Source organism: Oreochromis niloticus, linkage group LG10, assembly GCF_001858045.2.
Source record: "Oreochromis niloticus isolate F11D_XX linkage group LG10, O_niloticus_UMD_NMBU, whole genome shotgun sequence".
NCBI lineage: Eukaryota > Metazoa > Chordata > Actinopteri > Cichliformes > Cichlidae > Oreochromis > Oreochromis niloticus.
This window is the reverse complement of record NC_031975.2, coordinates 14,665,606-14,687,999: the sequence shown is the minus strand read 5'-3', so window position 1 is coordinate 14,687,999 and position 22,394 is coordinate 14,665,606. Positions and strand designations below refer to the sequence as shown.

At 40.6% G+C, this 22,394-nt stretch overlaps 1 protein-coding gene across 6 annotated transcripts in view; it reads right to left on the bottom strand.

Annotated features, from left to right (window-relative positions):
• The window catches only part of mtus2a (microtubule associated tumor suppressor candidate 2a), a 48,324-nt gene that overhangs the window by 4,896 nt on the left and 21,034 nt on the right, over window positions 1–22,394 (bottom strand). For 2 of the 6 annotated variants that reach the window (XM_019364107.2, XM_019364108.2), the window contains exons 2-9: window positions 10,120–10,283; window positions 7,943–8,041; window positions 5,498–5,661; window positions 5,289–5,414; window positions 3,611–3,677; window positions 397–611; window positions 198–303; window positions 18–91 (exon numbers count right to left, since the gene is read on the bottom strand). In XM_019364107.2, the coding sequence (XP_019219652.1) occupies window positions 18–91; window positions 198–303; window positions 397–611; window positions 3,611–3,677; window positions 5,289–5,414; window positions 5,498–5,661; window positions 7,943–8,041; window positions 10,120–10,204 (936 nt within the window). In that variant the 5' untranslated portion in view covers window positions 10,205–10,283. Of the gene's footprint in view, window positions 1–17; window positions 92–197; window positions 304–396; window positions 612–3,610; window positions 3,678–5,288; window positions 5,415–5,497; window positions 5,662–7,942; window positions 8,042–10,119; window positions 10,284–22,394 lie in introns of those variants that run through there. The other 4 variants (XR_002063602.2, XR_002063604.2, XM_019364109.2 and 1 more) reach the window with 3 other exon arrangements.

Genomic DNA, 22,394 nt, shown 5'->3' with positions numbered 1-22,394 from the left:
TTTTTTCAGTATCATACCTGCAGAGAAAGTCTAAGCTTCTCAAAGTCCTCCTCTAGAAGGATCTTCTGTTGCTCGTGAGCTTTCCTTAAGTCTACGTGCAGATTTACAAGGATGATAAAAGAAGAGAGCTGGTGTGACTCCCAGCAGTGCTTGCATCATATTATGTTTTATTATTAAACAAAATCCCACATTCATACCTCTCATGGTACGGGCGTGCTCTTCATGGAGCGTTGCCATGGTGATGTTGTGCATGTCTCTGAGTTCCTGAATGGCTGCCTGATGGCTGACTGTCATCTCTTCGATCTAACGCACGGCCACACACGTATACACGTGCACGTTAAAGCCAGCTAATGACAGAAACAAACCAATCTCCTTCCACCGATGCCTTTCTCCTACCTGCTCCTGCTGTTGAGTCCTACACTCCTCCATCTCTGACCGATGCTCCGCCTTCAGGTGCTCCGCCTCTGCTGAGTGACACTTCCTGAGTCCTTCCTCCACGGCAGCCAGCTCTGCCTCCTGTTGCAGCTGCAGCTCCTGCAGCTCTCGCTCAAATGCCACCTCCAGCGCTGCCTTCTCTCTCTGGAGTCTCTCCCAGCGCACTGAGTTTGAGGCTGTGCATGAAATACATTGTATCTTATTGATATTGTCATCTTGTTACGCGATGAAGTCTGCTAATTACACTAGCAGCTATAGAAAGCTTTGGAAATCATTGATGCAAGTCATTTTATGTTGAAATATAAAATGTAAAAAACCCCCCAAAAAACCGCCTTTTCCACTGACTGTTACAACTGACTGTATGAAAGGCCCAGATGTTAATAATAGGTGGTTATAATAGTCTAGTGATTCTAAGTGGAATACATAAACTGTGCATTTGTGATGGCATCAGCCACACATGGGTAAATCAGTCCATTTGTTCACTTTATTAGTTTGGTTTGTAGTTTTCTTCATTAATATAACTCATTAATCATTTTATTTAAACCTAACACTGATATTATGAGGCGTGCACATAATAGCATTGTGTGGTTTTTCTAAAAATGTTTTCTGTTAATTATGTTTCTCTTTCTTTGAGTTACCTGGTTTTGGGCGGTGGCTGTTTACTGTCAATACTGCAAGCTCATATGGGTCAACAGGAGGCTCGGGAAGCCAGGCCAAGAAGAGGTAACCGCACGCCAAGAATAAAAATTCAAGGCAGTGCAACGTCAGTTCCAGTTTTTACAGTTAGAGGTGCAGTCCCGGACTTCACCAATACCTGAGCTACCATTAGCTACCACAGAGTCACCAGAGTCAAGGGAGCTACATCACATTTCTAGTTCTCCTCAAGCTCAAGCTGAACCCACTCAGTCATTATCAGGTCAGTTTTCATTGCATGAACCCAGACTGGAAAAGTTGACTGATGGTGATTATATTGAGCATTTTTTGACTACATTTGAACACATTGCCTTAGCATATCGTTGGGAAAAAACAGACTGGGTTTTTCGATTAATCTTGCTGCTAACGGGCAAGGCAAGAGGGGCATATGTTCATATGGATATTGATGAATCTCTCAATTATGACAAAGTAAAAGCTGCAATTTTGTCCAAGTATGATGTTAACCCTGAGACCTACAGGCAAAGATTCCGTTCACTTGAAGTCAGGCCTGATGAGAACCCTAAGGAGTTGTATGCTCGACTTAAAGATCTGTACGGAAAATGGATTCAGCCAAAAGGTAAAACAAACCAAGAAATTGGTGAAATAATCATCCTTGAACAATATTTGAGAATGTTGTCCCCTGAGCTACAGGTTTGGATTCGAGGGCACAATCAGTCTTCTGCAGCGAAGGCAGCTGAGCTGGCAGAAGTGTTTGTAGCTGCCAGGAGGAAAGGACAACCCTGGACTTGTGATGCAAATAAAATGCCAAAGGAAGGCCCCAAATCAGCCCAGATGTACCATCAAAGGCCACGGTCAGCTGATAAAACTCTTGTGGGTGAGAACCAGTTTGCTGGCAGACCATTTAAAAAATCCAAAAAAGATCTTTTGTTACCTCTGTGGGTTGGAGGGCCACACAAAGCCAATGTGCCCATAAACTTCAGCTAAGATGGTTCAAATGTGTTTCATGCCATGTCCACATGCTGAACATGGGCTCCAGTGTGACCAGACTGTTAAAATGATACAAATTGAAGCTAATGGAACAATTTTAAGAGCTTTACTTGATTCTGGCAGTTCTCGTACACTGATACAGAGATTTTGTGCCCCCCAATATTGTCTATGTCAGTGATACCGTCCACATTTGTTGTGTGCATGGAGATGAGAAGATGTACTCAACAGCTGACATGTACATTAAGGTGAATGGACAGACTTACCTTTTAAATGTTGGGGTGGTTGATAACTTGCCTTATTCAGCTGTTTTGGGACGAGATTTTCCAGTGCTTTTTGATTTGTTGGAGTCAGAGCAGAATCATAAATGCAATGTGGCTGTCAGTAGAGCTCAAGCTCAAAAGTCCAGTGAAATCTCAGAAGTTTTCAGTGTGTTGCCATTTTTTTTTTAATGAGGAATGGGAAGCTGCACCTGGGAAGCCTCGGAGGTCGCACACAGAGGAGACTGGAAAAGTTCCAGCATATTATACAAGCAATTGACAAGGACCAAGTAGAGGAGACAGGCATTAACAGAAGTATGTCCTGCAAAATGGCCCTTGCCATCAAGTGGGCCCTTGATTCCTTCAGGTACTACCTTCTTGGAAGAGAATTCACCCTGAAGACGGATCACAGTGCACTTCAGTGGATGGAAAAGATGAAAGATAAGAATGGAAGGATCACAAGATGGTACCTTGCGCTGCAACCTTTCCGGTTTATCATCAAGCACATTCCTGGGAAGAACAATGTTACAGCCGACTTCCTCCCTCACTGTACCAGTGAGTCCTGAAGGAGGGTGTGTGTGTGATGGCATCAGCCACACATGGGTAAATCAGTCCATTTGTTCACTTTATTAGTTTGGTTTGTAGTTTTCTTCATGAATATAACTCATTAATCATTTCATTTAAACCTAACACTGATATTATGAGGTGCGCACATAATAGCATGGTGTGGTTTTTCTAAAAAATGTTTTCTGTTATATTAATTATGTTTCTTTCTTTGAGTTACCTGGTTTTGGGCGGTGGCTGCTTCCTGTTTGGGCAAAAGGCGTGGCTGAGGACTCTGAGAACAAAATGCCTGCTCAGCAGGACCAATCATCTGCTTATCAGGAACAGGGGTGTTTTAGGTTTACTTGTGTTATTCTGTGCTTAGTTAATATTAGTGTGTTTTTGTTTCCCCCCTATTGTGTGTAAATGGTTTGGCCAAACCACTATAAACGCTACCCTCTTGTGTCTTTGTAATTAGGTCAGTTTGTGAGTTAAGTTGTGTCCACGTTGTTTGTTTAAGTTTCTGGAAATTACTTTTTCTAGAGTTATATTTAGTTGACCTCTTTTATGGGCCTGCTAGTTATGTTTTTGAATTTTGTCTTTTGAACTTTTTTGAGGGTTAAAATAAAGAACTGTTTTTCAAGACATTTTTTTCCCTGTGTCCTCTATGCCTTGGCTGCTTGGTCCCTCACAACATTATTTTAAGTGATTTTAATCAAACGATTCATTCTTACCCATTTCCTCTCTGATCTTTTGCATTTCCAAAGACAGCTTTCTTTGATTTTCTTCTGCGTTTTCATTCTGAAAAACAAAAATGAACGTGATTGTTGACACAGTGCACAGTCCAAGTACAAATCAACTGGAATTCTTAAACTCAAATGACCTCAGGCCGGCTTTTTAGTGAATAATAAAAATTTAAATAATGAACAGAAGGCCAATAATCTCTTTGAAATGATTTATTTATGGATTTACTGCCCTTTTAACTACAACTTGTTGACACTGGGTGTATTTGGCAGATCAATCACACATTTAGCTCATTTTAGCTGCAGTACAGACTGCTTTAGTTACATTTAAAAGATTCGACAGAAAAATAAACATTGTAAGAACCTGTTAAAATCTGAATTTAGTAAAGTAGAAAAAAGTCTAGCTGATACCCTAAATTGAGTATTACTGCTTTGAACAATTCACTTTGACTAGGATGTTATTCGTGAGGCTACAGGTAAGGTTGATGGGAAGGTAATTAGTTTTTCATTCATTAACCAACGTAGTGGACAGCATGCTTTGATTTGAAATGTATCCAAAAATCCACACTGCCACAAAAAGCTCTTAATCTTTACCTTAAAATAGCAGGATTTTTTTTTTTTTTTTTTACTGCTAGCAAAAAAAAATTCTGTTGCTAATCAGAGGCTTTCCAGATGTTACTGCACTGATCAAAGCTTCAAACCATAACAGAGCCTTGACTGTGGTTCACAGATGGCTGTAGACATTCACTGTACTTCTCTCATACATGGTGACAATGATTTGAACTAAAAGTTTCAAATTTGCGTTTTCTTGTTGGTGCAAAAATTCTCTTTTATGTCAGATTGTGTTGTCTTTAGTAATTTTGGTAGGTTCTACCTGAGAAAAGGGAAACGTGCGTTTGTGACACTAAGTTGTGTGTTATGTTTAGACACCACACTAGTTTAGGTGTCTTGTTTTAGTGCGTTAATGTCAAGTGGCTTAAATAAAAGGCCATTCATAAGAAAATGGTCGGGTACATGAACAGGACTGAAAATGAGCGAAAAAGCAGCCAATGATGCCAAAGACCTATCGCTTAACACCACTTAAAAAACGGACAAGAAAGTCTGGCTTATATATACAGAACTGTTTGCACAGTACTATATACAATGCTCGAGCTGTAGTTTTTGACTGGTGCCAGCAGAGGGAGCTCAAATCCACTCAAAAGTCACACTTGTGCTTTCCCTGTCTTGTATATCTGCAGTGTGGACCTGTGATTGCAGCACTCAGACAATGACCATAAAGAAGTCAGACAGTCCCCCGACAGTCTGGCACTGGTATTACTGCCACAGCACCTCAGAGGTTAAATCATCCCATTAGACAGAGAGCTGGATGAAACCAGATCAGTGACACACTGAACTCTGGTAGACCCTTTCCACAGTCACACTGTTCAAACTGTTTCTCATCCAGCAGCTCATTGACCATGCTGTGAACACTTCATGCTGTTAAATACTGCATGTGCCCTTGAGTTCATGCGTGTGCACTGTGTGCACGTGTGTCATACATATTAGGCTTGGTGTAAACACTAAGACCGAGGTATTATGTTGTAAATCTGCATGGGATGGCAGGTGAACCTTTAAGCCTTAATATGGTGATTAGAGTAATACTGTGCACAGTATCATTCCAGTTTGCTACCTTGAGGCAATAATGCTGAGTGGTGACTATGAAAGCTTCTAGACCCAGCGAAGTCTTCCTCAGTTCATCTCTAAGAGCTTTCAGCTGCCTCTCCTGCTGTTCGCAGCGTCCCTGCAGCCTCTGAACCTGAAAAGCGACACAGAATAATACCGGAATGAACAGAACGGAGCAAGGCCCAAATGGTGCTGCAGAATTTCTCACTAACCCACCTCCTCTCTTTGCTTTTCTTTTTCTCTCTCCTCCGCTTGCCTCTGTTTCTCTTTCTGTTGAGCCTCCTCTTTCTCTCTCTGCAGGCTCTCCTGCTGTTCTTGCTGTAGCCTCAGGGGGGCTACGCGGCGAGGGGACCCAGAGGGAGCTGAGCCCCGGACTGCTGCTGCACGCAACAAAGACAATCAAATAAGATTAGAATGAGCGTGTGTGTGTGTGTGTTTTTTAAGGAAACTAACAAGACATTAGGGACTCACAAATGTATCAGCTGAACATCAGCCAATTAAACATATATACCGAGGCCAAATTTATCTGTTCTGTCACATCAGTTTTAGTGTTGAATGACAGTGACGAAAAAGCAGAGACACTTTTAAAACAGTTCAGTAGTTTCCCAGCACAAAGAGGTTACAAACAGGAGCTAAATACATGAAACCAAAAAAGTATACCACTCAGAAACACATTAAAGTACTACTTACTTTACATATGTGAATAATTACTCATGCACCCATCTTATATCAGTGACCGCATTTTCAGGATAAATAGTAGTAAGTTAATTAAATCTTTTTTTTGTACAGGAAGTCTTGAGGTAGTTTCTCACGATGAACCATCTAAACTCATGATAAATGTATAAACTTCTCTCAAATAACGATTTAACTGCAGCAGTAATATAGAGTATGCTAACGTGGGTGTTTTATTTACAACATGCAAATGTAAAGAAACATTTGGACACATCAAAGTAACGGTGTCTGAAGGGGCACAATCATTAAGTCGTAGCTGACATACAAGCAAGGCGATTAACCTGTGTGCCACCTTGTTACAGTGCGAGTGTGTGTATACCATCAAATTTACTCTACATTAGCAACAGACTCACAAACCAGCCCGTAGGTGGAAATGTGCTTGCACACAAAATAAAATCACAGCAGAACACCAAATCACCTGCCTCAACCATATAATTCAGGCCTGCTGGAGCATGGGGAGTGGTCTCCATGGCAACACGAGGCTGGGCTTGGGGAGCAGGGTCCCAGGTAATGAGTGCAAAATTGTTTGGAGGGAGGTGGGGGAGCGGAGGATAAAATACAAAAAAGAAAAAAAGAGCAACGAATGGATAGAGTTGAATAGCTGCAGATGAACTGAATAACTGTCTTGGTGATTGATGTCTATAACCAGTTTAACCAAATATAACCAAAGGGCTTCAGGTAGAAATGTAACACATTAGTAGGAGTAGCTCTCTGAAAAAATGACAGAAATAAAGGTAAAAAAATGCTGAGATGTTTTGATGCCATCTGTTAAAAAAATGCAAGCGTCAGCAATTGTTCCAGAGCTCCATCTATCTCAATGTCCTTTCTTTGCCTTGAAGCCTTATTAGGAATCCCTTTCCTTTATGTTCAGTAAATGCTCTCTGCCTCTTTTTCAGGCACATGTGCACAAGCGTGCATGTGCACACACACCCAGACATCTGCAGGTTCTACTTGAAAGGTTAGAGAGAGGATACTGAATACTAAATGAGCCTATATGGATGAGTGTGAAGGCAGCATGCAGATGAGAGCAGAGAGGTGGATGGATGAGAAATAACGATGCAAGAAACAATGAGAAAAGGTAATGGCAGATCTTGCGGAGAACTTAGATGGAAGTGTTTGTCTGTGTGTTTTTAGGGTGTTCTTAAAGATATCAAGGAAACAGATATTCACGAGGTGAATATCAGTTTCACTTTCTCTCGCTAGCATCTTGCTGGGATCGTGTCCAGAGCAACTTCAAGGTGGAACAACAGTCTGCAAATTTCAGTAAACAAGAGCAAAATCAATGCTGCTGGGAATTTGAAAGAAGAAAAATGCTTTCATTTTGGGACCGTGTAGGAGTAGACGAGGTCCGAGAAAGTAGCAGTAAAGACAAAGGTGAACAGCGGCACTAAAGTGAGAAAATAACTGGCCTGAGGAGATGTTCGACTCTGCTAGGAAACATCTGGATTCTCTCCGCAATCCCAAAAGAAAATTACTCTGCTCTTTCCAGACCACATGGATGAAACCACAACATAGAAGAAATTGTTAAATATCACAAATCTCCACCTCAAACTGTGTACAACCACATCTGGGTGTTAGAAATATTTGGGGGGCGGGACACCCCAGAGCATACTCATCAGCAGATAAGGTGGCTCTATCAGCAGAGTGAGGTGGAGCTATACAATATGTGTTAAGTAGTCTTATTGTTCAGGGTGAATAGTGTACAATTAGTCAGCCACCGGGATTCTGGCACAGGCTTTTTTCATAGCATACATTTTGACTTGCCATAGTAGGACAAGCACAGGTGTCTGTTTTACCATCAATAGTTTTCTGCCCCTGTGTGTGAGTGAAATTGTTCAATTTCTAGCACCTCTTTTTTGTATTGTAGACAAAGAAAACTGCCATTCCATATATCTGCACTTTGCACAATAACAAAGAGGAAAAACTCACCTGGAGACTGAGGTTTGGGAGGAACCACAGCCAGCCTTTTTGGGGAGGACGGGAGGGAACGTGTGACTTCTGAACTCCGCTGAAACTCCTTCCTGCTCACTGTCACAACACAAGGTGTTGATTAGGCTCCGAATATCGCACAGTGACATTTGGCTAGTGAAACATGTCAGATATACACACATGAGTGTCAAATCAACTTTGCCTGCCTGCCTCAATCTTTTTTATTGTACTTTTTCCCATTTCTTGGCTGATTTTCCTCCTCTCCTAACTTTTTTCCAAATCTTTCCAGTTACCCCTTCTGCTTTCATCTCCAGCTACATCCCCCCCTGCTGTGTAGTATAACTATGTCCCACAGGATTGCGGGTCAAAAAGAAGCTGAGCAGATGTGCTAAAAATCCTCCTTCGTCTATGTGACACTATTGCACTTTGTAGTCAAGACAGGCAACAATTAGGAACTCCCAATGATTTATTAATATTATTTCAACCCTCAAAAGCGTTCTCCTGCGTTTCACATTCAATCTTTTGCAGAACTAGTGAATGTAAGAACAAGTGGCTGGATTTGAAACAAGTACACGGGAGCTCAAAATGTAGAAAATTGGGGCGAAAAATTCTAAGTGGAGGAGAAAAAAGAGGTGACACAAATAAAGAAGTAGGAAGGAAGGAAGTTTCAAGAGGTTAGCAGGGAGACTGGTGTGAAGCAGGCAGGAGAGTGGGAGCGAGACCTTGAAAAGAAACTAATTAGACCTGTTATGGGAAAGAAGCCTCTGATCCTGAACAAATCCCCATATAACCCTGGAGGTTTCTTTTGCTCTGCAGCAACACTGTGTGTGTGTGTGTTCACTGTGCATGTTTTGGTAAAATCATGCAAATGTGGCTGTCAGAGTGAATCTTTATTGCCACACACTGTCACATCACATCACCGTACCGACGCGAACACACAGTGAGGCTGTGTAGAATCTGAATTTAAATCTGGATGGGCTACTTGAAAATAAAAAGGTCAGCAGATGCTTATGATGTGAAGCTGTTTAGGATAGCACAGCTGCATTTCCCATTGCATACATGGAATACCATGCTTGTATGAGCACCTTTTCCAAACAAGTAGAACGTGTTCAGATGAAGATACAGATATTTTTTTACGTGAAATAACCGTTGTTATTTTTTACAGGCTAAAGCAGAAATACACATGCTCATGACATGTTACTTCAGGTTTTTTTTTTTCTACATTTCGGCTTGATTTTTGGTAAATAAATAATAAATAATGACACACTGCATGTGTTGGTGCTCATCTGAGGTTCTATTTATCTCATTGTAGGACCTGATGCATAAAACCTTAGAATTCAATGATGGTGTACCTTCTGTTTTATTGCCATGACTGTACATATGAGTCTGTACTACCCTATAGAGAGCAAAAAAAAAAAAAAGAGTTAATGCAACACTAATATAAAAAAAGGGTATGAGTCAGGTTGCCAGGAACTTTCTCCATCAATAATTCATAACACACTCTGTATCAGCTCAGGGCACACAGGGTGAAGGATATTTTCTCATCCCCACAACACCGTCTGCATCCCTGATAAGAACCTGTTGGCAACAATAGCGATGTCTGCATTGTTTTGTCTCAAATGTATTTCGCTTATGTCACAGAAGAGAACATGTAGCTCTGTGTCATTTATTCAAGCAGAAACAGGACATTTTTATAACATCATATAAATGTGGCAGAGTGAAGTGCGATACTATGAGGCGCCTGGTGTTAATTCCATGTATGCATTTGAAAAAGAACATTGCTGCTGTCATGCTGCTGTCAATTCCATCCTCTTATTCCTCAATTGGATATACTGTACAGTGTGCCTCCTCTAATGTGGATTTCTCATGATATTTTTAATTATTTTAACATATGTGCACAATACGTGCCTGTAAACCACATATGTGACAACAGCGTGAGACAATAGGACACAATCTGTTACTGGAAACATGCATCTCTCTCTTTTGCACGCATCCATGGAGAACAAATGTGCATGTAAAATATATATTGCCTACATTTACTACACAGGTTTTATGGGTTTTAACTTATGTGTGGTAGTGCAGAAATTTTAGCTGTGCCAAATCACAGTTTTCAATATTTTCAGTTTTATCAAACCAAGACTCTAAGCACTGTGCGCTATTCCAAGAAAACTGCTGACCTCCAGGGGAGCTTCTTGACTGGGGTGGCAGGTAGCGTCGGGGCAGTGCCGGAGTGGAGGGGGCTGGAGGCTGTTGCTGCGACATGGTACCCCTCTCTGGTGATCTGTTGACGCAGTGCCAGTTGTCACTCTATGAAGAGGAGGCTCCTCACTCACACTCAGACCTAGAATACAAAAAAAAAAAAAACAACTCATTACCTTCAGAGTTTTCTGCCCTATTTTCTGTATTTCACATCTCTTGCGATCACATATTATTCCTATAACTGGACAGGGCTGTATTCTGACTGAATTTAGGGTCACTGGACCGGGAAATGGTTTCTAACCTCAGGGTCTCACTGCTGCTGCTCCCAATTTCTTGTCCGTTAACCCGGGACATACACTTGTCTTTCACACACCCACACAATCTCAAACACACACACACACACACACACACACACACAGGGATTTGTTTACACAGGGACACATCGACAGACATACAATACTTGGAACATGTATACTTGCAGTGATTTCTGCTCTTCCTGACTCTTAATGGAGCTCTAATCTATTGAAAAACTGGCAGATAGTTTACACACTCTCTCTCGCACAGCATAAATCCTGCTCATCTCCTCGTTCCTGATCAATAGTGACACAAGAGATTACCGGCATTTCTCAAGCTTCACCATTTTTCCATCAAACAGGGATTAAGAATTGGTTTTAAAGCTGATCGAAAGAAGCTATGAAATTATCATTAAGCCATTTAGCACAACTTGTACCTCACTGTAACGCAAATTGGTTGCTTAACAACACAGGAAAACAATCCTGTTAGAATGTATCTATCAATACTTTCCTTTGATCAGCCCCAAGCCCATAGTGACTGCAAACTTACTTTGGTCTTTGCTGCATGAATATTGTGTAAATATAAAAACAGGAATATTATATGTAATATTCCACAATCAGCTATAACTGGAATTATTACAAGCATTAAGAGTCCAAAGATTATAATTAGAATTGTACAGTGTATCCTCTGCAATCCAAATTTTCTAACAACCAATATATTTTATTCCCTAATTTTAATTTAATTGTTTCATTACAGGTCCATCCATCCATTTTCTTATTTGCTTATGTAAATTAGAGTTATTTAGAGGTGTTTAACTGGGTGAGAAGCAGGGCACAACCTGGACAGGTCACCAGTCCATCACTGCAAACTCTCACATCCACGCCTACAGCCAATTTAGAATCACCAGTTAACCTAACTAGCATGTCTTATTGTTCACTGATTTGTCAGCACACAGTTGACATATGTTGCATTCCCCAAGCTTCCATATTATCCCAGAGCTCCTCTGGGAGTTCATTACTAAGGCTGCTGACAGTCTGACAGCATTTCTTTCTCATTAACCAGCTGAAGATATGGTCAGTTTATCTCATTCAAATCTAATCTTGGAGAGAGGAGTGGACTACGTTTACAGAGCTCTGTGGCTCAACCTGTCAGCATCCTTTATATTGGAGTTTTAAAAGATGAAAACCTAGCCTAGAACGTTTAAACTGAGTTGACATAGATCAATTGGCTGGCCGATATAAACAGAGATGAGCTCATTCGTCAGAGGTCAAATATGGACAAATGAACTCCCGGAGCACAGAGAGGAAGAGAAAACGATGACGTGGGGAATACAAAACTGGGGAATGCTGTGAAAGAGAAGATGGCGACTAATTTGAGGGCTTAGAGAAGGAGAAAAGGGCGGATGCATTTCATTATCAAGCTGATATGCATCACTGATTGGCTAATTGCCAGCTGATGATGGATAACAGAGGAAGAAAGAGGGAAAAGGCTGGATGCATGGAATTAGGAGGAAGGCAACAAAAGGATATAAAAAGACCTACAAGGAGCAATAATTGGTGCTGCAATGGAGCCGGCAGCAAGCTTAGTATTTTATAGAGACAGATGAAAAATAGCAAAGAAATGAAAAAGGGACCATGAATAAGAGGAAACAGCTGAGGACAAAAGACAGCAGGCTTTTGTGGCTCAGCGGGAGGCCATTTTATTGGATGGGTTTGTTCCTCATAGCTAAACCAAGACCAGCAGAACTGACCTGACTTTTATTTGTTTTCACTGGTATTCACTGGTATTCACTGGCAAAACGACATTTTTAATTGAAAGTAAAATAGTCAAATGCTTCATTCTCACTGCGACATGAACTCTTTGGTGTTTTTCAAATTCACATTTATAGCAAGGAACTGATCAAGCCCATCCACGTTGAAAGTAACCCAGGGGGAATGCATCCAGGTGCAAACATGCATAGGCAGGCGCTGATGTGGGAGCTTATAGTGGAGCTTGCAGTGCTGACATGACAAATCAATAGCCCCCCTTTTTTTCCCTGAAAAACACCTACCACCCAACAAAAAGGCGAATGATGTATTATATAAAAAGAAGAACCGTGCGGTAACAGATTCTTTGAGATATTTGTAAGATAACTAATGAAGCAGGTAAAGGGGTTACATTGGTCCTGTTTTAAGTCAGGGCAGCACGGTGGTGGTTGCCTCTCACCAAGAAGATCGTGACTTTGATTCCACCATATTTCCTTCACATCTTTTCACAGATTCACCAGCTTCCTCCCAAAGACAAATAACCTAGTTGGGTTAGGTTAATTCTAAATTGTCTAAATTGCTCATAGGTGTGAATGTGAGTGCATATTGTTGTCTGTCTCTCTGTGTTAGCCCTGCAACAGACTGGCGACCTCTCCAGTGTATACCCTGCCTTTCATCATATGTTAACTGGGATAGGCTCCTGCGACCCTGATAAGAACAAGTGGAAGAGTATAGATGTTTTAAGTCGTGGTTTATGAGCATTTCTCACTAATACCTACTTAACTGGAGGTACTCGCGTCCTGTATTTAAATAGATGAAGCAGCTTCACCATGCTTAAATATTTAATTAAAAACCACTACACTCATACTTGTACTTGAAGAACAAAAGAAGTACAAAAAGTATTCGTGATGACACAATGAACAGATATCATCATTTCCCTGTTAATATTATCATGTTTAAGTCATTAATTAATCCATTTTCTGTGCGTTTTAATCAATAAATCCATCCTTTTATTTTCTCTCGCTTATTTTTTTTTAACAACAAAAGTACAAATACCTTAAGACAGAGACTACACCTTGTGCCTTAAAAATGACTGAGTTTCTGCATTTGTGCATTTTTTCATCATACATGCTATAGTACAGAAGAAATAATCATAAAAACAATCAGCTATAAATTAATTCATAAAGTTAAAAGTATCAGATCCAGGTTTGCTCGCACGCTGCTTTTGTAGTGCAATTTAAGACAAACTTATCGTATAAGTGATGAGTAATGTTTCCCTGTTAAATAAACATTTAGACAACACGTGTATGGATATAACCGGAATTTGAAGTCAGTGTGTAAACCTACTGAAAATTTCTTCCATTTTTACACCAATTTTTAAGCCTAACCCTAATTTAGCTTTTTTTTAATTAGACCACATGTTCTCACAGACAGATGTCAGTTTCCTTTAACACTGTTCAGTGCAAAAGACAGCGTGTGTAATGAAGCTTGAAACTCATATTCATCAGAGGCCATAATTTGTTCTGCTTATTAATGGCTTCCTGCTGATTCCTTCCTTCAGCGGGTTTAAAGGTGCAATAAATGAAATTCAGAACAACTGTCAACAAAAAAAAAAATCTAGCCACATAAGGAAGGGAATTTGACTCCATCGACTCTATCCAGTGTTTGTAGATGAACCAGTAAAAGAATATCTGGAAGAAAATCTATCAAGATAAAATCACATTAATAACATTAAATATTAAAATCTGGTCAACAAGTAGATCATCTTGAATACTGGGTTTCGAAAGCATGCTAACATCTAAGTGGCCAGCCTACCGCAGAGGTCTTCCTTAACAGAGTAAGATGAATAAAACATAGAATAAGATACAGATTTGATATTCAATATTCAGATTACATTATTCCTTTTAATTGAAAGTGCAACCTGGAATTGACGAAGGAGGTTGATTGGTTCAAAATTAGAAAGTGTGGCTTTAAATATGCTCCAAACTGAAATTTATCTCCAGCTACCTTAGCTTAAAACTTTAAGTTAAGATTGTCACCAAATGTCTTTTCCTGGTAACTAAAAAACAGTTTGCAAATGCACAGAATTGTACATCCCACAATTCTCAGTATTATATCGGGGAATAAAACGCTACAATGATGTGTGATGTGCTTGAAAGTCATGGTAAGGTTATATCTGAATATATAAATATCAAATTAATAACCCCACAGAGCAAAGGCATGGGCTGTAGACAGTCGAATTAAATGATAACACAGGAGCTGAATGCAGCAGCCTCGGGCCTCCTTTCCTCTCTTAGGACACAGATGCCAAGAGATTAAAAGTTCATTCCAGCTAAAAGGACAGCGTTTCTCCTCTCATGGTCAACGAGAGAGAGATGCTCCTCTATGATAAGGAGCACTGACTGAAAGCAGTCTAATGGCAATTTAAAGTTCAGTCTTAAGGAATGACCTCAGAGGTAGGCTGGAGGAAAAGCATTTTCTCTTGATTAAATATAACACTGCTGTTAGGCTCTTGATCAGTCTTGAAGAAAGAAGATTTATGAAAATTCAAAGCAGGAGAGAATAAGCGAAAGATTTAGGATGGAGAGAGGAGGCAGTAGAAGGAGACCATCTGTTAACCACAGTCTGGGTTCAAAGTGACAGCCAGAATCATCCCTGCTGAAGTGTTCTTAAGCCGAGCCATTTGCTCTGCATTTCTTTCAGCTTCTGGTCACAGGCTTGGACAAAAACGGTCATTTCACTCACTGAGGCAACAGCGCGAGAAGTGAGCACAGGCAGTCAGCACTATTTTAGCAGTACTCAGACTCTGTCTCCAGGTGCTAAGCCTTTTACAGAATAAGTTCATGAAAATGCATTTACCACCACGGTCCTGCTTCCCCTTTAAACTACACCCGCCTGTTAGTTATTGACGCTTTCTGGGATAATATTAAGCTCCCTGCTTAGGTTTCTGTAAGAACAAAGCAAAAAATTAATATTCATTTATTAATTTTACAGAGTAAATTTTTCAGCCACAAAATTACATATAACCAGTGTTGGGTAAGTTACTTTAAATTAGTAACTTAGTTACATTACTAGTTACTTCTCTAAAAAAGTAACTCAGTTACTTCAAGTTACTCGTTACTTTCAAAGTAACTAGTTACTAGGGAAAGTAACTTTGGTTTTACTCAGAATTCTCTTGTTAATGTGTTGCTTCCGTAACTGGATACCCAGCAAGATAGCTAGTCTTCTAGCTTGCTTACTTGCCACAAGTGCACTGTGCCACCTACCAATAGAAAGGAAAAAATAATGTGCACATTTCCACGAGAGAAATCCCACGCCTGGACCGTCGTTGACCGCCGCCATGATTCTAGCCTGCTTTTTACATCCAACACAAAAACTGCAGTCGTGGTGCTTTTGATTGTACTCAGAACGTGGAAATTCTGCCTTCTGAATAGGAAGATGTAGGTAACACCAGACTGCAGATGAGCTGCATACAGAGCTGGACTGGGACAAAAAAATCGTCCCGGGCATTTTGACTAGAGACCGGCCCACCATTATAGGAAAAATCATAAAGCCTTTGAATGAAAATAAACACTGTTGTGACAGTGATGTACACTGTTCTGATGGTATATATGTATCAATCTATCAATTGTTTGTTGTAAGACTCAGATAATTATTTTTTTTTTTAAAGCGAGACATTTTAAATGAGAATAATAAAGAAAAGTATTTCCTTGTCCCCCCCTTTCCCTGTTAATGCCCTACCTGCCCCCCTGGCAACACTTTGCTAGATCCGCCCCTGCACAGTTACCAGCTGTCAGCTACACAGAAAAGGATCCTGGTGTTATTTGTCTCTCAGAAACAGTTCATAACTTCCCTTCAACTCATTCATGTCACCTAAAAGGTAAACCTGTTTCTCCATCACCTGTTCAGCTCTGATGATTCAGTAAGGACATCTCCTGGTTTCATCTGCATGTTTCCCTCTCACCAGATAACCAAACCGATATCATGACCAGCAGCTTTACAGCTGTGGCTCCAGCAAACATCAGCTGATACTAGAAATTAATATTAAATAAATTCTAACAACAGCTGATCAAGCTTAAACATGCTGCTGTTGTTTAACGCGACATCCGCTGGTTTCCTCTTTCTGGCGCAAAGTGGGCGATAAATAAACAAGAGAGAAAAGCCGATCAGCTGATCATTGATCAGTTTCCTGATTGAAGTAGAAACAGGAGAGGAGAGAATGAGAGAAGAAGAGGCAGCTGTGCAGCTTCAGCTTTGTGTCTTTTTCATTGTAGCTGAAGTCCGGGACAAACTGTGTTCCTTTTCACCTCAGTACGAAACGCGTAATATTTTCTCTGAATACCAGACGATTCTGTTTTTTACTGGACGGTTGGCAACTCTAATAATTAACGTATGAACAAAATAAAGTTCAACATCAGTAACATAGCACCCACACAGCTGTATAGAAACTCCGTCATGCTAGCTAGCACGCAGTACGAAAATGTCAGCATACCGAAAATAAACTCCACCTAAACTTGGTTTATATCTGACTCCGATAGACTGCAGGTCATAACTTCTTACCTGAAGTTCAGTTCACCTGACACGCGGACCGGCGGCCGCTTCGGGTCTCTCCTCTTGCCTCCCTTTTCCTTCATCCACCTGCTGGCCTCCACCACTTGCTAATGTTATTGAATCTGTGGAAGCTCCGCGATAGCCACCACACGAAGTAACGAGTAACGAGCCTATCTAAATCCTAGTAACGAGTAACGCGTTCCTGGTTTTGGCATAATAACTAGTTACCGTGCTCGTTACCACAATAATAACGTAGTTACTGTAACGCGTTACTTAATAACGCGTTAGTCCCAACACTGCATATAACAAGTGTGACGACATTATTTATGTGTCTATAAAAGAGGTTGCTTTTGAGGCTGTAAAATAAAAAATATAATAAAAAGGCAAAAACTAGTAAAAAAACAGGAAAAGAAACAATACTGGCTGACAACATGAAACTTTATAATAAAACTCAAACAAAACTTGTGTTAGCAGCTATTTTATTATTCCAAAATCTTTTCAAAAATGTTTGATGTCCTGCAATTATCTCATTAAAAAAGATATTTCCCTGAGTTATTTGCTTCTTCTAAAAGATGCATCAGTGAAAAACTTGCCCAAAGTGTAAAACAGCAATAAGAGCTCCTCAGCGGGGAGAGAACAATGGACAGGGGTTCTGCTTCTTGATTAATATGCATGCATCTTTGTCAGTCTAAAGCATCTTTTAAGCTCATAAAGCTCGATTAACACAGAGCTGGATGAAATAGAGTGGGAGTTTAGCAGTTAATAAACAGCCCCGTCGAGCCCATCTTCACCGTTAGAGCACTGCCGCTTCAATAAGCCTCTGCCATGTTAGTTTTTTCTCTCCTCTACCACAGAATGGCAGCCATATCTAATTGGCCCATCTAATGTTCTCCTCCACCAGCGTGTGTGTGTGTGTGTATCCTCGTGTGTGTATTGACGATTGCTTATAAGTGTGTGCGCACATGCACCACAGAAACCATCTGTTCACAGTGAGCGAGCATGAGTCAGAGACTAGATCTGAGCCATGGCATCTGGGGTATGGCATTCACTCTCCTCTCTATGCAGATCTCCGCATGCCTCGCTTTCTGCTCCTTTTTCCCCTGTCTTCCTTCCTCTCTCCCCTTAGCTCATTTTGACTCATTGAATTTGCTTTCACCGCTGCATCTCCCTTCAGCTCTTCTTCTCCCCTCAGCTCCCTGCTCGCTCCAGCCCGCCCTTCGTTTGATTTCTTACAATATTTTATTATCGCAAGACAAGACAAATAGAGCTGATATACACAGTTTGTTTTGGCGATTGAGCTTCTGTCATGGAGTCGGTGTGGCTCAAAGGCACAGGCTTAATCAACTTTCTTCTGCTGGAATCTTCTCTCAGCTAAGAAACAGAGTCTGTCAATCACAGAGGAATTAACAGCACACACCCCTCTTTCATGTGCGGATGCAAGAGGGGTGTGTTCGGTGCAAAAGCACACACACACACACACACACACGCACACACACACACACACACGAAACACCTTGGGAGATGTCAGCCACTGGGCTAAAGCATGGATTGAATTAATGGCTAATCAATGCCACGTAGAGTAAGCTATGGGCCCCTGGATACTAGACTAACTCATACATATTTCCATGTGTACTTATATACAAACTGCTGATAAGAATCAATTATGGTCAAAGCAGTTTAGCCTAGTATTAGCTTAGTGTGTGGATGTTATGTGTTTCTATGCAGAAAAATGCCATCAGCTATTTTTACTGAAGCTACTATCTACACTACTCCTGCACCGTATACACACACACACACACACACACACACATAACCCACTGAGCTGGAGGATGAACTACAACAGTGGGAAGTATAAACTCCAGGGACTTTCCTCTAACCCACTTTACTAGTGCCCTGCAATCATTTCCCAAACGCGTTACTCCTTAATGATTTCTTCTATCAGTACCATCCAGAGCACTAATGGAGTCCGTTTTGCTTGTTGATCAATGGGGAAAAGGAGCAACTGAGGTTGCTCCCATTTCTTCTCTCTGCACAAGTAGGTACTAGGTTGCTGGAGCTCCCCTGACATCCTTGACGGAAGGATGTGAGAATGCATCTGTCAGTCTTTCTGTTCTTTGATCGAAGCTGGAGCGTGGTGAGATGGGGCAAAGATCCCAGAGCAGAAGAGGAAAATCAGGTATTGCAAACCTCTCTCTACAAATGAGTTTGTGCAGAAACACGGACCAGTCTTTCAGAAAGCACCATGAGCTATAGAAAGATTTCTAAAAGCGTTTTTTGGGGGGTTAAAACTGACAATATTTAAAATTCAAATTGAGGAAAAGCTTAGGTTAAATGAAATGTCAATCTTCCTGTATTTTGACAGCTTTAATATATAATTGAAAAAATCCATATTAGCTAAATCTCTTACTAATGTTTGATACAGTTGTGGTCAGATGTTTATATACACTCATCATGGGCATGAATGTCACGGTAATTACACAAGTTTGAATTTATTATGGATTCTCTCTAAACCACACAGAGACAAAAGTATACATACACTCACTTAAACCTTTTAATAAGCATGCCTACTAATGTCTGATTAGTGATCATGACTGACTACATGAGTGACTTTGGCAGGACTCATTGGATTGACCAGAGCACACAGAGTAAAAGGAAGATCTAAGATTGAGAACTGTAGATTTACACAAGTTGGGAAGGTCTCTTGGAGTCATTTCTACGCAAATGCAGCTTCCAGCATCATCAGTTCAAACAACTGTGTTTAAGTACAAGTTATTTGCATGTATCACAACTTCGTCAAGGTCTGGAACAAGACACGAATTGTCACCCTGAGGAGAGAAGAATTGCTTAGGATGTTTGGGAACAACCCAGAAACTGACAAGGCTGAAGCCTGTAATGAACTGGGAAGTGCTGCAACGCCTGCATTCCTTTACACAGTAAAGCAAGTTTTACATTGCCATGGACAACTGAACTCAACTGAAGTTTGCAGCTGCCCACATAAACAAACCAAATGCTGGAGAAAGGTTTTATGGCCAGAGGAGACAAAGATTAAGCTATTTATTTACAAGAACTAGAAGGTATGTTTGAAGGACAAAAGTGAGGTATTCAACTCTAAGAACACTGCAGAAACTGTCAAGTATGGTGGTAGTAGCGTTCTGCTCTGGGGCTGTTTTGCTGCCAGCGGTATTGGTTTATTAAACAAAGATGATAGAATAATGAGAAAGGAGGACTACCCTCAGATTCTTCAGCTTCACCTCAAATCAACAGCTAGATGTTTGGAACATGGACACAATTGGATATTTCAACAGGACAATGATCTCACACACACAAGGACTAATTAACCAAATATTAGTGAAGGTGTATGTATATTTTTATTTATATATATGTATATTTATAATTTTGATCATGTGGATTAGAGAAACTTCTAAATACATTTATTGTTGTGGTTTTAAAGTCATTATAGATATAAATGTATAGCAACTCACCCTGATCCAGCAAAGAGAAGAGCTAGTATGACTGTGAAAGTTATCCCCCCAAGAATTTTCCAAAGAAAAGTAAGACAAAAAGACATCAGACAACCTTGTGTTTAAAGCTCATCAAGTGCTCACACAGCAGGAGAGACAAAGGAGGATCTGCAGCAAAGCCCGGTTAAGTCTGGGGGGGGGGTCCAAAAAGGGCCAAGAGTTCAAATACTTTACTGATAAAGGTCACAAGCACCACGCAGAGTCAAAAGTGGAAATAAATGTTTCTGCTCTCCCCTTCTGTCTCTCCCACTGTCTGCCATGTACAAACACACAAACAGACACACACATAAAACTTAACACCAAAGGACCTTAATCTTCCTCCTCTCACGTCTATCATCCTCTATTCCATTTTAGCTTCACCTTACGCTGCAGCCGTTCAACAGCAGGAAGAGGAATATTCTGCTGCAGGCACTACTTTTAAAAATTTCTAGTCTTCTCTGTTGTCCTGGCAGGTGCTGCTACACTTTCTGAGTATATTTGATGTTTAAAGGTTTAACTGCCTAAGGAGTTTTGACCGACAGGTGATTGGCTACTGCACATTAATACCGAGAGCTTTTTAAATAGACAATGTGTCAGCAAGAAAGATCATGTCACACTGTGTTTGTTCTTCTCTGATTTAGTAGCACAAGTATATCATTACAGTATGTGAAGAGCTGCAGTGTGTCCTGATGTAATGAATGTTTGCTCAGCAGAAATATCTTAAATCAAATTTCACTTATGTGCGACATTATTTGAAATATTTATTTTAAGAACAAAACTGTAGAAATGAAGGTTTTATATAAAATGAAGGACGTAAATTGATTACTTTTGATCATTATCCTATTAGAGCACTTAATTATGAACAAGTTTTACCGTCTAGGTGTTGATTTGAGGTGAAGTTTAAGGATTTGGAAGTAGTCCTAATTCATTGTTCCATCCACTTTGTTCAATGCACCAGTGCCACGGCGAGAAAACAACCCATTATTTGTTCACTGTGGAAAGGGATGCCGATGAATCGGCAGTTTCCAGTTCATAACAGGCTTGAGTTTTGATGGCTCCTCGGTTGTTACTGAACATCCTAACCAGTTTTCTCCCATCTACAGGTGACAGTTTGGGTCTTCGCCTAGACCTTTGCCAAGTGGTGACATATCCACATAAGTTGTACTTGCAGTTGTTTAAAGTGAGGATGCTGAGATGTATAGTTGCTTAGAAATAGCTCCAAAAGACAATAAATATTCACGAATAAAGGATTCTTAAAATCACTGATTTCAGCTTGACACACATACACGTGCCCCCACTCTTTGTCAGTAATGGTGCTACTTCCTTCATCAACACACACAAAATTTAAAACAATATAAACAATGTTTTTGCCTGAAGCACATAGGATTTTCAAAAATAAAACCTCCCTATTTATGCAGCTTTGTTTAAAAAAAAAAGATAAACACATTCTGCTTTGGAAACCCAGAGGGATTCCTCTTTTCCCTGTTGCACTGCAGAGAGCCGTTCCCTCAGTACTGCACAGTTTGTGTTCACTTTTTAACCAATGGGAGAGAAAAGACAAGGATGAAAAAAAGTATGAGCACAAGGGGGGAAATGAGGGAAAGGAGCGATGACATAACAGGGGGCCTGACGTGCGTGAGAGCGAGGCGCTTACGTCAACTGTAACTGGGAGAGGAAGAGCAAGCGTTTCCTATGTAGGTCACATTAAATACACATGCAGCCATCACAAAATTCAGCCAACTATCTAACCAGTCTGCCAAGCAGCACTGGGATCACAACTGTAAATTCTTCCAGGCCCCCGCTACTGTGAAAATGAAAGCTATTCACACAAGCATTGCTGTTATCTCTGCTAATGCTGACAGAATCTGCAGCACAGACCCAGTTACAGTAAGAGCCTGTAAAATTACTGATAACTCTGGGTAACAATGATGCGTGCTGTGTCATTTTGACAAACACTAAGCGTAAGAATGGAAAGACCAACGTGGCCTGTGCGCAAACCTATTGATGATAAAACACAAATGCGAATTGACTGCACTGAACTGACTTATCACAGTACCCAACAGTTACACACTGCACTGCTAGTGACTATAATCTGATTTTTCTTTGGTGTCCTCGTGTGTTATGGAAGATGTGCTCTTTGAATCGGTGTCTCTGCAGACGGTA